The sequence below is a fragment of the Pantherophis guttatus genome, chromosome 8 (genome assembly GCF_059756535.1).
Source record: "Pantherophis guttatus breed Tessera chromosome 8, ASM5975653v1, whole genome shotgun sequence".
Classification (NCBI taxonomy): domain Eukaryota; kingdom Metazoa; phylum Chordata; class Lepidosauria; order Squamata; family Colubridae; genus Pantherophis; species Pantherophis guttatus.
The window spans coordinates 27,103,628-27,121,051 of NC_142070.1; the positions used below are offsets into that span (position 1 = coordinate 27,103,628).

Sequence of the window (17,424 nt, forward strand, 5' to 3'; positions counted from 1 at the left end):
TTTATTTTGCCATACCTGGTTGCAACAGTTATCTAATGAAGTTTTGTGTATGTGTATTTTTACAATTCTGTAAATGTATTATGAACAATGATGATGCAGACCAAAGATATGAAAGTATTCCCAGAGATGGATTTTGTCTTTCAATAAATACAGCAATTTATGAAATAAAGAAATAAAAAAGTAATTCATCTTTAGAATCAATAGAATTTAATTAGTGTTAGCATTTAATTAATTTAATTAATCCATTTAATTAATCCACTAAGGTTAAGCAAATGAATTGAGTTATATAATTATTAATTTAAAGAGCAATTAAAAACATTAGTAAAACATTTCATTAATATCGTAGCACTTTTCTATAAGCATTTATAAAACAAAAATATACAGGTAGTTCTTGTTTAGAGTCACAATTGGGACCAGTAACTTGGTCATTAAGCAAAACCATCATTAAGTGAAACCACAACGGTGGTTACAATCTTCCTTCAGCTTTTTTCTTTTCTTTTCAGATCCACAACAAGCATAAATGCAAGGATTGCTCTTAAAGTTACTTTTTCATCTCTGTATTTGTGAACAGTTGCTACATGAAGCACTGGCTAAATGAGGACTGTCAGGAAAACTCAAGACTATATTCCAAAAGAATTAATATAACACTCTCTCATGTGTATGCACACAATTCCTCCAACTCACATCATTTAATATCTTTATCTATGCAAATATACAGTCACAATGGAAAATAAACTATTACCACAATCAATTATATATATATAAAGCAATAATTTTTCACTCATGCCATTTCTTTTCAACAATAAACCTCACAGGAATCAAATTCACTTACATTTCCCTCATGATTAGGGCAGGAAAGTGGTTTCCCTGAAGCTACAGCTGTGACAGTCTCCAAGATGGCAGCCTCCTCAATACTGCTGTCTGGAGTTCGCTGCAGGACATCCATTAGGTTGGTGATGAAGAAATTGTTTTGCAGTGCAGAAACCCCTTTCTCTGGAAGAATAGATGTCTGGCGGCACACTGGGCAAGAAAGGGTTAAGCTATGAGCTGGAATGTAATTCTGTAAACACCTAATGAGGATAACAAAAAAATTAATAATCATTAGTATTGCTTCATATTCCCAATTCTCTAATTCAGGGCTGTCAAACTCCCGGCCCAGATGCATCACGTGCTGGCCATGCCCACGCCCGGTTTAGTGAAGGGGAAAAAAGTCCCAATATGTCACGTGACACTGTCATGATGACATGGGTTTGACACCCCTGCTCTAATTCATCTCAAAAATCTCTTCACCATTTAAAATTTGTACTTCCCTGACAATGTGCAACGTACACAGACAGTCTTCAACTTACGACTATTTAACTATAGTTCAAATATAAAAGGCTCGGGTAAAAGCTATAACCTGTATTCACACATATGACCGTCACATCACCCTCATTGTCACATGATCACAATTTAGGGTTTTGGCAACTGGTTTATGACCTCTTGCAGCATCCTGCAGTCATTTGAACCAATTTGTGGCCAAAAATGCCCATCAGGCAAGCTGGATTCGCTTAATGACTATGTGTCTCACTTAACAGCCATGGTGATTCACTCAACAATCATGGTAAACAGTGTTGTAAAACTGTCTCTGACTTGATTTACAACTTCAACAACTTATGATGGAAATTCTGGTCTGTCATAAGCTGAGGATTACCTGTAATGAAAAACTGCAGACCTTAAAAAGGTGAAACAGAAGGAAGGTGTCTTTGAAGGAATCAAAGAAAATATTTTTTCATATAGTCAGATTTCCTGCACCCCAAAGAAAGTCGAAACTACAGAGGTCAATACAGGCATTTATTATATAGCATCCTAAAAATATATCAACCCTGTTAAGTCTCATATATCTTGCAATATGCAAGAACTCATATTAAAATGTTATGATATTCTGGTAATTTTATGTGATAAATATTTGCTAATAACCATATCCACACATGCATAATGTTTAAAAGATTAGCATACTCCTTACTCCAAAGTGCCTTTGAGATGTCTCCTAGCTTCCAGCCAGCATACCAACCACCTGCATAGCATCAGATTGAGAGAAGCTGCCTTACAGCCTAAAGCACATTCAACTTTTTACGTTGCTTCCCAGTCTACAATGGGTCACAGAAGCTTAAATCTTCCCCCCACAGGTAAAAATCAGCCCAGGTACAGCTTTCAGCTAAAGGTAAAGCTAAACTAAATCTGCCTGTGATAGCCAAAGGCATACAGCTAAAGCTGAACAGATTTCATATCATACAACACAAACTAAAGAGACTGTTCTAAATATTATAGGAAGAAAAATTATGTTGTGGACACATGACATGTATTCATTGTTTAAAAACTGCAAATGCAACCAAACCTTGTAGATGATGAAACACACAAAGGACATACAGTATTAGTTCTACTTTCAGATAGAATTACAATATACTCACAATATTCTCAGTATGATATGATTTAGATGTAGCTTTTATTTGCATGGAAATTAATGCAAGAAAACCACCATTCATTTCCATATAATATAGAAACAACAGTACTGCCAGGGACAGAAAGCAATCCTGACAATAAACTAAGTTTTACGTGCAGAACAGTTGCCAAGGTTTCATTTCTAAGTATCTGAAACAAACTTTACTATCAATGCAACTGACTTCCAAGATAGAATAGTCATTTTCTACTGTCTCATTTAGCTAAATTATGGTTTATTTCACGTCTAGGAACTGATTATGGTCAAGGGATAAATGGCATCATGAAAATGCAACAAAAAGGAATGATAACTTAAAAAGAGCCAAGGAGCATTTATTTATTATTCTTTTTTGTAACTTTAGGAAAGCCTTTCTACCGCACTGACAATTTACTATTACTGTATTAAAGGTAAGCCTAAATCCCTGGGAAGTCATTGACATGACAATCCAGGCAGATTCAATGGCTGGATTGACTTAGACTCTTAAAAACCACTTACCTCTCACAAAAAGTATGCAGGCATGGGAGCACTTTGGGATTCTTGTAACGGTCCAAGCATATGCTGCAGATCAGAAACTGTTTGTCAATCTGACGCACGACAGGACTTGGGATATTGGAGCCTTCACTGGCCATCCTAGACCACTGACATATGGATCTTGCTCTTTTTCACCCTGCACACTGCTGAAATGTTTTTAAAAAATGACAAGGTGTTTAAAATTAAAGAAATATATAATTCCTACTAACAATAAACCTCTTTATCCTGACTGAATATAATTATTTACTGCAACGTGGGGCACATTTATTCTTTTTTGCCTTTAGAAATAAGGCAGCACACTAGTGTACTATTCTTCTATCAAAAATTTGGGCAGCAGCTAATAACTGCATTACATTAAAAGCAATCTCAGAGTAGTCTGCATAAAGAGAAGTGATCCAAAGAAATTTTCCTTCCAGAAATTAATATACAAATTTTGTTTTAAAAAAATCAAAACATAGATCGCCTCAGCACCAGAAAAATTGCATGAAATAACGTATCGAAATAAAAGTATAACCCATTAACCTAAATACAAATTTCAGCATCTATAATGGGAACTATCAACAACCTATAAAGGAGTTATGCCAGTGACTAAAACTAGCAGGAAGATTTATATAGAATCTGCCAGTAACTTCTTAAAGCAGCTACTCTCAAAGAATTACTTGATTTTCCTTGATAGTCTTTCAAAGCAAGGATGTGGCTTCCAAAGCTATGGAAGGCTCTTTTGAAGCATATGTGCTTGCGGTCATCTGAGAAATTTAGGAAAAATCAGATCTGTTTATCCAGGTTTTCAATGTTGTTTATAATTGTAATACTTTCAAATAGTAAGCATACATGCAGAAATATATACACTTGTCCTAAGTTATTATGTTTAATGGAGGAGGAATTGTTAATATTCTAAATGTTTTTTTCATTTGGCATAACTTTTTAAAATTGGTCCTATTCCAGATTCTTCTAGTATAAGGCTCAAACAATATACAATGTCCTACATTGTTTTACCTTAGACACAATCACCATTTTGGGAGTGAATAGATCATTTCTCAATTTGTCAGCTTTGTTTTTAATTTGCTGCATATTTGCCATATATTCTCTGATTGAATTGTTACATACCACTGCCAAGTACAATTTTAGTATCAGAACACTGTTGAAAAAGAACAGGTTGATAGAACAGGTTGTTTAGCACCTGGTAAATACACCTTTGTATTTTTTATCTTAGATAAATATACGAATCCAGCATCGCTCCAGTACTCAGTATCCATCAACAATGGCAATGGAACACTGAGTGACATTAGGAACAGACAACCTAGAATATTCTAAAAGTAGGCCCCACATATGTTTTTCAATCATGCTGGTTAGTTTTAAACAAAAGCCAACATATTTGTCTAAGACAGAACTCAAACAGAGCAAATCCTAGCACAGAAATAATTACTGGTGGAAAACTTTATAACAGAATAAAATAGTATAATAAAGCCCTTTTTAGTATGAAAGACAGAAAAATGCAAGAAAGATAGAAATTTTTGCTTTTGCATTTTTTGTTTTAGGATTGCATGAAATAATTATGAAAAAAACCTCCTTTGGGAAAGAAATATCTTAGATACTCATTCCTTTAATGTTCATTGATATAGAATACAAATAAACCTCATTAAAATATACCAGTGCTAGTTTTGACCGAATAATTCATTTATGAGTTTATATGATCTTTTTTCCCTTCTGAATGAGCTTTTATTAAGTATTATTCCAAATAGAAGATTACAGGTAGTCCTCACTTAATGATAATCGGGACTTCTGTTGCTAAATAATGTGGCTGTAAAGTGCAATGCCATGTGACTGCATCACTTAGCAAACAGTAGTCCTGGCAGTGCCCAATGCTATTCTTAAGCAAGGTTCAGTGGTCAATTAAGTGAGGACCCCTCACAATGTCTGGCTGGCTTCCAATAATCATGTCAGCGAGGAAGCCAGCAGGAAGTTTAATCCTCAGATTGTTTACAAGCAGGCTAGAAGGCAGATAAGTGGGTACTGCTAGGTGAAAGGCAAGTGCAGTGGCATGCACAATTTTGGGGCTGGGAGTGGTTGCTGCCGGATGGGTGGAGAGGCTTACTAGAATGATTGTGATCATATGATCAGGGTGAAGTAATGGGTGAAACTTTGAGGAGTGGTCCCAAGTACACTCATTCAGTGATGTCACAACTTTGAATGGTCACTGAAGAGTCATTAAGTGAGCATTATCTGCTAGCAATAAGTAACTTTTACCTATGGCTCTAAACTACAATTATGACTAAGTGACCAATAACTGCATTCATCCAATCCTACAAATCTGATTGTAAGAATAAACCATGTCCTCAAGAAATTATTTCTTCCTTAATATGTATTTAACATATAAATTTAACATATTCTTTCATATTAGAATCAAATCATAGTTTGTTTTGAAGGGTTTAACTACAGTTTGAGATATGACTTGGGAGACTTGAATATAATCAATGTATTTGAAAAAAATAATGCATATTTCCATATTCTTATGCCACAATGATTTCTTACTGAACATATTTTGTAAAAGTATACCTTTTAAGCATAATCTTTTATATTTAAAGTATTATATTTTTAATTTTTTAATATCCAACAATTGTATGATTGCATTGTAAATAATTCTGAAATAATCTGTTTCTTACAAACTGGCAAACAAGCTCCTTTTACATTTTTTAAAAAAAAAGAAAAAAAAATGAAATTTCACAATTTTGTATAAATACTAGCTGCCCTTAAATAAAGTTGTTAAACTGTAAACAAAATAAATTTTGTTAACCCAATTCTAGAGTACAGCTTTCAAAATAATGTATTCCTTTGATAAGAACCTAATGTTAGCATTAAAATCACTTTAGAAAATGACATCATGCTTTTGCTTTAAATGAATACTTCCTTATCAAAATAGATTTTAATGCACAGAAAGAATACATGTATAAAAAGCTGGTGACTATGATGCAAGAATCCATACAAAAATATTGTTTTGTTAATAATCACAAAGAAAGAAATTGTGTGTGGCCACACCCATCTGAAACAGAAGATACAATGAAGACCCAAGTAATTATTATTTATAAATTTCTGCAAAATGTATTATATATGTTAGAATTATGACTCTATCAAGTGAAACAAAACCTATAAAAATAATAGCTATGCCTGCTCAAACTGCACAGCATTTTCAAATAAAAGCAGGGCTCCGCCCAATTGGTGCTGCCTTTAAGCTTTCAGAGAGAAAACTGAATCAACCACAGATCAATGATTCACAAAACTCAGATTCTAAACCACATATAATGCATGAATAGGTTTCTGGAAGCAACATTTACAACATAATTGTCAAATGTCTAGGCAAATACGAGATTTTTACAATATGAACACTGGTTCAGAAATCAGGCTATGACCTAGGTAGAATTCCACAAATGTACCACTTTGAACGCTATTACTCGAGAGGAAAAAAACCCCTATCAAATCAATAGATTTCCTTTCCAGAAATATTATGAACCCACAAGTAAAATATAAATGATTTATCAGAAAACAGTTCGAAGCATCTTTAGACACAGGTGTTTCTTCCTTCCAGAAACATTGCTTTTAATCACTATAGCTCATTTTTTTGTTTAAAGAACACATAATTATAAACCATGCAGTATTATTTTTAAAGAGAGTAGGAATATATAAGACGGGGGCAAAAAGCATGCTAGCTAAATAACCATAAATGCTCAAGACATACCCATCTTCATGAAAAACTGAGCTTAATCAATGCAATAGCAAGTAAGAAATCTTTTCCAGGATGCAGTTGTCTCTTGCAGTCGTCCAAAAGAGCCAATCATAATTACAGTAATATATTAGAGTTTAAAAGTCTCACGTTTAAAGCTGTTAGAAATTTGCTACGTCTGTAGTCATTACTGAAGATGCAGCATATTTCCTGCTTCAGATAACAATGCTCCATTCCAGGGAGAGAATTAATGAAAAAAGGAGGCCCAGTCAAGCTCTCTCTCTTTCTCTCTCTCTCTCTCTCTTTTCCTCCTCTTCAGGTCACAGACAAGTGGGAGACCCCTAAAGGATTCCAGCCAATCAATCTTTATTTAGTGCATCTTTCTCACTCAATCTGTGCTGAAAGACTGCAGCAAATGGTGAAAGGGATTGTGGGATACAGCTGCAGCACAGAACTGCAATGAGATTTGCTGGGTGGAATTCTTTCTTTCTTTTTTGCTTTTCCTTCCCTAGTCAGCAATCAGCTGTTTCAATCTCAGTGCTGGCCTGCAGAATTTGAGTGCAAATTAGCAGGCAGGAACAGCAAATGGATTGTCTTGGAAGTAATAAATAAAAGTATCACTTCAATACTTAAAATCCATGCACGTGGCTCTGGAATAAAACATTCTTGATCTAAGAAAACATTAATTAGTAATGCTGAAATAGTCAGTCCCTACTTTTGTTTTGATCAAACTTTTTGATAAATCTCCTGTTTAATATGGTAACTAATAATCAATTAAAGTGCATACAGTGAATGAGATCAATTTTCCCAGCCCAATCGATCTAGACCAGGGGTGTCATACTTGCATCGTCACGGCATCATCATGTAACATATTGCGACTTTTTTCCCCCTTCGCTAAACCGGGCTAAGGCGTGGCCAGTGTGTGATGCAACTGGTCCGCGGGCTGCGAGTTTGACATCCCTGATCTACAATCCACGATCTGCCTATTTTTCCCTTAAAACAGATTTTTTAGAAGCAATTTTTTAAATTCCCTGAACAAGTTATCGCATATCAGAGGCTAAATTAAGCTAATTTCAGTATTTTACTTTACTTTACTTTTATTTGATTTGTATACCGCCCTACTCCCGAAGGACTCAGGCAGTGAACAGCCAACAATAAAATACATACATACAAAATTTTAAAAAGCAGAAATAAAATTGAATTAAATAGTTTGGCCCAGACAGATTAAACCCCAGTCAATTTAAAACAGATTTAAACTTTGAGGATTAAAAAATATTAAACATATTAAAATATTAAAATTATTTAAAAAAGAAGGAAAAAGTTAGGCCAGGCCCGTCTGGTGAAATAAAAAGGTCTTTAGAGCGTGGCGGAAGGTGCGCAGATCCGGGATCCTCCGTATCTCCGCGGGAAGCTCATTCCAGATAGTAGGTGCCCCCACAGAGAAGGCTCTCCCCCTGGGGGCCACCTGTCGACATTGTTTGGCCGACGGCACCCGGAGGAGCCCCTCTCTATGAGAGGGTACCGGCCGGTGGGAGGCTATTGGTGATAGTAGGCGGTCCCGCAAGTACCCAGGTCCTGAGCCATGGAGCACTTTAAAGGTGGTGACCAAAACCTTGAAGCGCACCCGGAAGACCACCGGGAGCCAGTGCAGCTCGCGCAGGAGGGGTGTTACACAGGAGCGCCATGTCGCTCCCATTACCACCTGCGCGGCCGCAATCTGCGCCAGTTGGAGCCTCCGGGTGCTCCTCAAGGGGAGCCCCATGTAGAGAGCGTTACAATAGTCCAGGCGGGAGGTGACGAGGGCATGAGTGATCGTGCGAAAGGAGTCCCGATCCAGAAAGGGACGCAACTGGCGAATCAGGCAGACCTGATGAAAAATCCTCCCGGTCACGGCCATCAAGTGCTCTTCTAAAGACAGCCGTGAATCCAGGAGGATGCCCAAGTTGCGCGCCCTCTCCGTGGGGGCCAATGATTCACCCCCAATAGTCAGTGATGGCACCAACTGACTATATCGGGACGTTGGAAACCACAGCCACAGTATTAAACTATTTCCTAATTATATAAATGAAATATATTAATGTATTATGTATTTTTCTCATAATATACAACTGAAAAGAAAATAACTAAAATTGTGGAAATCCCGGTAACTTGAAAGGAAGCTAAAATTTCAGCCGATGTAAAAAAGTAAGATCTTCTGTCTCCTCTGAGATGAACTTTACTTATGATCACTTCATGGACTATCCATTCAGTATTTTTGTCAACAGGATGGAAATAGTTTGCATAGCCTTCTGATATATGTCCGTATTTTCTTATCTAGGATCCGACTCTGGGAGTTTCCAAGTCTGGCCCTGCTTAGCTTCCAAGTACAAGCACAGCCAGCTACAATAGCTCCTGCCAAGTGCTGAGACTTTCAGATGATACCATCAAATTATTGTGGACAGTGCAAAGCTAAGCACATTGTATAGACCACTAATAAATCCGAAACAGCTTTAAAAGAGCTATTATTCATAATAAATAAAAAACTAACTTCTAATATTTGCTGAATGAACTGATTCAGAGAAAAAATTGTCAGAGTGGTGATGGATTTATTTTAAAAAAAGGACTTGAGCCAAACTTGACTCCAAGCTGCTGACTGTGTTTATTCAGAAATAATCTTCTGGATTGTTTTAAAATTTCTGAATAAAGTCAACTAGCAGGTTTGCATATTGCACTCTACCGGGGTGTCAGTTGCAAATCATGATTGTGACTTAAAATCATGTATTAAACCACCATTACATAATATATGAATCTTAACAGCATGCAGCATCAGTTAAAAACAAAAAGTGTTTGTGGAAAACTAGTAAAACAAAATATCCAGTGTCATAAACAATATGATGGGGGAACATTTAAATGTTTGATCTAGAACTACTTTTGATGTTCTAATATAAAACATGTAATATTTCTTTAACTCTGCTTTTACCTAGGCACTGCTTCCAATAGAGATAATCACCCTTACTCTTGCCCTTTATCCATAAGTACCGTATTAATATAGTGTAACCTGACCCTAACTGTGCCCTAATTCATTATAATATTCTTTCTCATGAGCCAAGGGAAAGCCAAGGGAAATCATCAAAACCATTAAAAAGTGAAAGTTAGACATGTAATGCGACACCCGGAAAAATACGGCATACTTCACTTAATCCTCCAAGGAAAGATTGAAAGCAAACAAGGTCCAGGCAGAAGAATATCATGGCTTCAAAATCTAAGGGACTGGTTTGGATAAAACTCAGCAGCACTTTTTTGTGCGGCTGCCGATAAAAATAGGATTGCCAACATGATCACCAATGTCCAATGACAGATATGGCACAAGAAGAAGAATTCTTTCTCTGTATTTCTCTTCCTCTGTCTCTCTATCGCACAATGGTCTGGAAAAGTTTTTTTTTAAAAAAAAAATACTACATTTCTCATATCTGAAATGGTATTGTACTAAGATATTAAATAATGAAACAGCATATGACAGAAAATGTAGTAAACCTCTGGGAAAAAATATCCTGCAGGACCACAATGCAGACAAGATTTGCTGATTACCTATTACTATTTCAGGCAGAATCACAAAATAATTATACAAATACATTTGGACAAATTATTCACCTCTAGGTGAGATGGGCAGCAAATAAGTTTAATAAACAAGTAAAAAGAATGCAGTCGTGTGACATCTTGCTTTAAAATCACATTGCTTAGCGATATAAATTCTGATTCCAAGTGTGGTCATAACTCAAGGACTTCCTATAAAGCATGGAAGAATGTGATAGGTTGTACATGCAGATGACATACATCACCACCCAGGCTCACTGGGAAATGTGATACAAGTCATATGATTTCTGGAAGCAGCACAAGCCAGGATGGGGAAAACGGCTAATACTCATCTCAAGCAAGATGTAGAAATTGATGATCCAGAGAGACAACAGTATTTTTGGCTCTTAATGGGCTTGTGTTCTCCCAGAATGATCTGGAACTTCTCCTGGACTCAAGGCTCCTACTCAAAAATAAGTGAAAGAAAACTGTGGCCATAAGGAATTTTGTCTAGCTTTGATTAGTGCCCCAGCTACAGCCTGGAACAGAATGAAGTGGACATAAGTTATTCATGATCTGCCTTCTTGATTGGATTATTATAATTTGCTGTACATGAGGATGTACGAGAACATCACTCACAAACTTCAGCTAATCCAGTACTACCATGAGAGCTGCACCACTTACCATTGGGTTTCCAAGTGCAATTCAAGCTGCTGGTTGCTACGTATAATACTCTCTATGACTTGAGATCTGAGTATCTTAGTATCTACTACTTTCTCCTGGATGCCTACCCCATCCAGACATTCAAAGAGCAACTACTTAGGGTACTCATCTATCAGGAGTTGTGGTATAAGGTGATCTGATAGTGGGCATTTTCTCCAATCGCTTCCAAGGAATAGTTTACTCTCTAAAGCAGGGGTGTCGAACTCACAGCTCGCGTGCCAGATGCGTCATGCGCTGACCACGCCCAGGCCCGCTTTAGTGAAGGGGAAAAAAGTTGCGATACATCATGTGACGCTGCTGTGATGACACGAGTGTGACACCCCTGTTAGCTGTGACTATTATGATCTTCTCAAAGTAGGCAAAAATATCACTCGTATGGCTTTTCAGGATTAACTGTACCCAGCAACTCCATATTCCATAACTGTAGCTTTTTGTATTAAGTTTCAGTTTGGATTTGGATTTTTGTGTTTATTATTTTTTCATTATTATTATTCTGTAGTGCAAAAAAAACCCAAAACCTTGAGTACAAGACAGTAGCCCAGAAAAGTATATTTCACTATCCAACTATAGATTATACATAATACTTAATTCATCAGAATAGTTATTATTACTAACATCCTTATATAATCTTTCCAGATGTGATAAAAATATAATTCCAAGTCAGTATTGTCATTTCATTAGTAATTTTTTCCAAACTACCATTTGATCATACCTTACCATACCAATTAGTCAATCACTACTGTAATGCTCTATACATGGGGCTCCCCTTGAGGAGCACCCGGAGGCTCCAACTGGTTCAGAGTGCGGCCGCGCGGGTGGTTATGAGAGCAACGTGGCGTTCCCATGTAACACCTCTCCTGCGCGAGCTGCACTAGCTCCCGGTGGTTTTCCGGGTGCGCTTCAAGGTTTTGGTTACCACCTTTAGAGCGCTCCATGGCTTAGGACCGGAGTACTTACGGGACCGCCTTCTGCCACCAGTAGCCTCTCACTGGCCAGTACGCTCACATAGAGAGGGGCTCCTCAGGGTGCCGTCGGCCAAACAGTGTCGACTGGCGGCCCCCAGGGAAAGAACCTTCTCTGTGGGGGCACCTGCCATCTGGAAATACGGAGGATCCCGGATTTACGCACCTTCCGCCGTGCCCTCAAGACCTTTTTATTTCAACAGGCTGGCCTGGCCTAACTTCCCTTTTAATTGTAAATTGTAAATTTTAAATTGTTTTAAAACATTAGGGGTGTTTTAATTTGTTTTTGGGCCAAATTATTTAATGGGGTTTTTATATTGTCTTTTAAACTTTGTAGTTTGTGTGTTTTATCTTTTTGGCTGTTCACCGCCCTGAGTCCTTTGGGAGTAGGGCGAGATACATACATACATACATACATACATACATACATACATACATACATACATATATATATATATATAAATTAAAATAGGCTATATACAAATTTCCAATTTTCAGTAATTTTGGGATAAGAATGCTATAACTCCTTTAAAAAAAAGTTTAGAATTATCTTCCTTAAAAGTAGGAAGGAATGACATTTTCCTGTCCTTGTCTGCATCTCATATTTCACACTCACAACCCAGCAGAATTACTGTCAGAAATCTCAACAGAAGTGTTTTTTAACACTTTCATATACGGCATCTTGGTGAAAATTAATGCAAAGAACTTTTGCAGTGTTTAGAAAAGCAGTGGCAAAAGAACATTAACTACGTCGCTTTCAAAATGCAATCAGGAAAATATTAAAAATTTTCTTTATCATAAGCAAGTGCTATGTAGGCAGTGTTGTCCAAAAACATTTCTGTGGTCATGTGGCCAGCATGACTATACACCAAATTACACAGAACACTGTTACCTTCCCATTGAAGTGGTACTTATTTATCTACTTGCATTTGCATGCTTTTGAACTGCCTGGCGGGCAGGAACTGGGTCAAATAACGGGAGCTCATCCTGTCGTTCGGCACTTGAATCTCAAACCTGGGCTGTGAGCTTTCTAGTTGACAAGCTTGGCATCCTTAAATCCTTAAAACCCATCATGTTCCCCCCAACAAAATAGTGGGTATTTCTTTTTTAAAAAATCAACAGGCCACAACAGGTAAATGTGTTTCTTAAATCTACTTCATAAATTCCATTGCTGAATTGCAGTGAGGTTGCCACGGGGCTGGACTAGTCCTTAGTCCAGATTATGCTCACAGCAATGCCTGTTGGTTATTCTCCTGCAGGTCATTGGTTGGCTCATAGGTGGATCAGTGCACTGGTGCCAGCTTTTTCCTTTTAGGATCTGTTTCCTCTTCACTACTTCTATGACTTTCCTTTGCTTTTTTAGATGTTTGCACACATACCCCCTTTTCTTACATATTACTCTTTGACACTAAAGCAGACCTTTCTACGTTTTTATTTTTTAAATCAAAGCAATCAATGGTGGCTCTTTCTATGCCACTTTGTAAATCCAAGGAATAGTTGCCACTTGAACAAAGAACAATGTCCCATGTTTAGCTTAAAAATTAAGGAGAAGGAAAGGAAACTTTGCTGAACTGTAGACAGGATGTAGTAAAGCAAGGGGAAAATGCTTTACCCAGCCTAGAGAGAAACTGAAGAATGTCCACAGAGAGATGAAAGGGTTGAATGGAGCATGAGCCTCTTGGGTTGGAAACATTTCATTATCATAACAGCTATCATGGGATTAACTGCCAACCAGCAAAAAAACACATAGCCAGGACAGGCTATACAAGGTTAGGCTAGGAAGGGGGCATGCCAGGCACTATAGCCAATTGGAGAAGGAGCTGTTATTAAATAGAAAAAAGTGTTAGAAACCATCTGGTATGAAAGATAGCTCAACTCAGAAAGCACAAAGTTTGAAGCAGAACTAGAAACCGGGGGACACGGGATGCACTTGACATGTGCTGGGAGTCATAGTAGTATAATATTACCCATCAGTGAATATCTGTCTGCTGTATTATGTAATCATGAAAAAAATAAAGCATGCAAATGCTGCACCAGATCCTTAGTATATCACACAATTCACTGGAATGACAATAGCTGACTGATATGGCATGAAGGCTGTCAAGAGACAGAACTCTCTGTTCAAATATTCCAGCAGGCATGAAATATATCACCCCACATTCTGTAGAATTTAGCCACAAAAGGAACCAGTCTCCAATTAGGTTTATATGCAGATGTATAAAAGCAATCAAGTAAGTTACAGAGGATCATTAGGGGCTGCTGATTTCCAGATGGTTGCCTTTAATGTAAAAGGCAGATCAGAAACTGGAAAAATTATTACAGATGGTACAATGCAAAAAATAAGCTTAATTAAATGAGCTAGCATTTGTACCATCCTGATTTAGCCTTACATTTAGCAGACATACATGCATCATTACAGGACAGCCTGTTCAGATGAAGGATTATTTTTGTAAAACTTGATTTTACTGTACGAATATCAACAATTATCAGTCAAATCAACAGTTTAATTTTTTTAAATATTCTTAATGTCACACTCCAAGCCACAAGAAAGAATATTTAGCTTTGTATTTTTTATATACTCTATATCAGGTCTGTTGACACTAATCAGCAGACTTTCCCAACCTTATGTGAAATTATAATTCCTCAAATTTCTAGCCTGCATCACATGGCTTTTCAACTATTTTGCATTATTTAAGACATAGACAGCTAAAAATTCTGAGAATTATCAAAGAGCAAAGAACTCAAGTTAGAAAACAGATGTCAGAGAATATTTGGGGGGTTTCCTTCTTGGATTGTTTATTCATCTTTGACAGCCATTGGAGAAGGGAACCAAACTGAGAACTTAAGTTTGTATTGAATGGTAGTGGCTCTCCAAGATTTTATACAACAGCCTTTCTCAATCCTGTCTAGAAATTCCAGGAACTGAATCTGAAACTTTTGTACACCAAGTTTCTGTTCTGTGCCACTAAAACTATACCTTGGCGAACTTATATCCTGCTTTTCACAATAAACAGCCAAATGCTATCGGAATCCTGTCATCAGCAGCTTTCAGATCCTACAACTGTTGTTTTTGCACAGCTATAGCCAATACCATTATCAATGTTCTTAGAGAGATACCTGCATTTCAAGTACCACAGCATGAATTCTATGGTACATGTCTTTGCATCTTAAAAAATGATAAAAGAACATGTTCCAAGCAGTACATCCTAATTACATCTAGTCCCATTTAAATTCCCCAGTGTCCTAAAGTGGCCTTAAATGAGAGGTATTCTGGGAAACTAAATGGCACAGTAGGGCACTGCTATTGTAATTGCTTTCTACTTTAGTATGCCAATGCTATCAGAGTAGCTTCAGATCGCCCATGAAAAGTTTATTGTGCAGCCTAATATACTTCAGATCCCACGTCCCTTATTAAGGGCAATTAAAACTGCTTTATTTCTTGTGGCTGTACACAATTCTCTCATCTTGGTTAGAAATAAAAGGCAAGTAAATTGTGAACTGCCAGTAGGATGGAAGATATGCCCTTGATTATAAACCTGGGGTCTAGTGCTTCTCTGGGACTTTGAACATTTTCTCTCCATCTAATTTTGATTATACGTCATCATCTCAGCCTGATTTATTAAGTGATAGTGTCACATGGACTGTGGAAATTGTTCATCAGATAGTACGCTGTTGCCAAATATATTCTTAATGGATTTGTCATTTTTTAAAGTAATGATCTATTTCAACATGTACGTAATCTATGTTCTTTCACAAAAACATATGGCTTTAGTTCAGTTTGCAAAATGTATAGCTTTGTATGTTTAATAAAGATTCCAGAACTTGTATGTAACCATCCCTAATAAAATATAATAGTCAGAGGAGAGGGAGTGCTGAAGGCATTATTACAGGAAAATTAATATGGTTAATTTGCTTTACTTCTGACAGAAACAAGAGAAAGTTTTTTTTTTAAAGCACAAGTTGTGTTCTTTGGAAACACAAATTCCTTTTCCAATAAATCCTTCCCCATACAGGCAAGCCATGTTTTGACGCTGCTGCAAACTTGCTGTACAGAGGAAATACAAGAGTTTCCTTATCTCCCTTTCTACAGGCCTTTGGGCTTTCTATTAGCTGTATGTGTTTGTGGAGATAGGGATGTGTTTTAGGCATGTTTTTGAGCTGATGCGGAGGCCAGTTTTTGCACTTCAATTCATGTGCTTAGAATATAAGACTCATATAGACTTGAATACGCTTTCAGCTCAATATGACATGGCACAATTTCTAAAGTTATTTATCAGTGGTGTATATTTAATCTCTGGGTAGTAAATTATCAATATATACTGAATCAATTTGGGAATTTGGTTTTCATAAACTATAAAGAACACTTAATCTAGATTTGAGGGATTATCCATTTTCTAATTTACAGTGTTATGGTCATATATTATTTATATTATTTCATCAATGTGTTTTGATGAAACCTTTTTTTAAAATAAAAATTTTAAATTTATAATAGTTTAATGCTTTCTGTTAACTTTATAACTCTATAAGAACCTACATTTTGTTTTGTAAAATTATAAAAATGTTTTTCTTATTCCAAATGTTTAGGAAAATTTAAATTTATTCAGAGTATTTTTTTGTAAGAATCCAAACAATGTTTTATAAACTTTCAGAGATGAATTTATCTGATATGAGATATCATGGACTATTTGATGTTAGAAATACGTCATATAATGCCACCATTAAAGCTCAGTTCTTTTTAGAGGACTTTGTTAATTTCTGATCCTAATCTATGCCCACATCCCAGCATAGGCACAGAACAATCCTTTGATATCCTTCTACACATTAATCTATTTTCCTTCAAAGGCTTTAGAGAAGTTCTTTATGATCATTTTCATAATTCTTTTAAAATGCTATCTTTATCACTGTGTCCTATTAAACTTACATCACTGTCTTTCCTACTGCTTCCCTGCAAGATAATCTCATAGTTTGATGGACATTTTAACAAGCGTGTCACTGAACACAAAGTAATATTCTTCCAATGTAAGAGATCCTTCTGGAACAGACCAACAAAAACGTCACAAAGTGCCCAAATCCAGCTTTTAAAATATTTTTAGGATTTTTCCAATCCTAGAAGTATATAAGAAAGAGAGAAGAAAGAAATAGTCCTGGGGGTGGGAGAGAAAGAGAGAGAGAGAGATAATTCAAAGCTTACTTACTGGCATTCCATTATGTCTTTCCAGGGATTGAAATACAGTCTCTTTGGGGAAAAGAGTTTGCTCCCAGCAGCATTCAGACAATTGGTCCCATTATAGCGATCATGAGGCTGAGTTAAAGAGTAGCCTTGCAAAAACATAAACAGCTTGTCAGCACAACCAAAGAGGTAGGACTTAGTCTCATGGGACAGTTCCAGCCAATGATCAGCCTCTTTGGCAACTGTTTGGTTAAGATATAGTGTTTCATTCTTAAAAGGAGAGTGGGGG

The 17,424-nt window shown here is 36.7% G+C and overlaps 1 protein-coding gene across 7 annotated transcripts in view; it reads right to left on the bottom strand.

Moving 5' to 3' along the window:
* TRIM2 (tripartite motif containing 2) overlaps window positions 1-17,424 on the bottom strand; it is a 56,586-nt gene that overhangs the window by 28,865 nt on the left and 10,297 nt on the right. For 4 of the 7 annotated variants that reach the window (XM_034442368.3, XM_034442365.3, XM_034442367.3 and 1 more), the window contains exons 2-3: window positions 2,975-3,156; window positions 833-1,070 (exon numbers count right to left, since the gene is read on the bottom strand). In XM_034442368.3, coding sequence (XP_034298259.1) covers window positions 833-1,070; window positions 2,975-3,108 — 372 coding nt within the window. In that variant the 5' untranslated portion in view covers window positions 3,109-3,156. Of the gene's footprint in view, window positions 1-832; window positions 1,071-2,974; window positions 3,157-6,743; window positions 6,970-17,160; window positions 17,325-17,424 lie in introns of those variants that run through there. The other 3 variants (XM_034442364.3, XM_034442366.3, XM_034442363.3) reach the window with 3 other exon arrangements.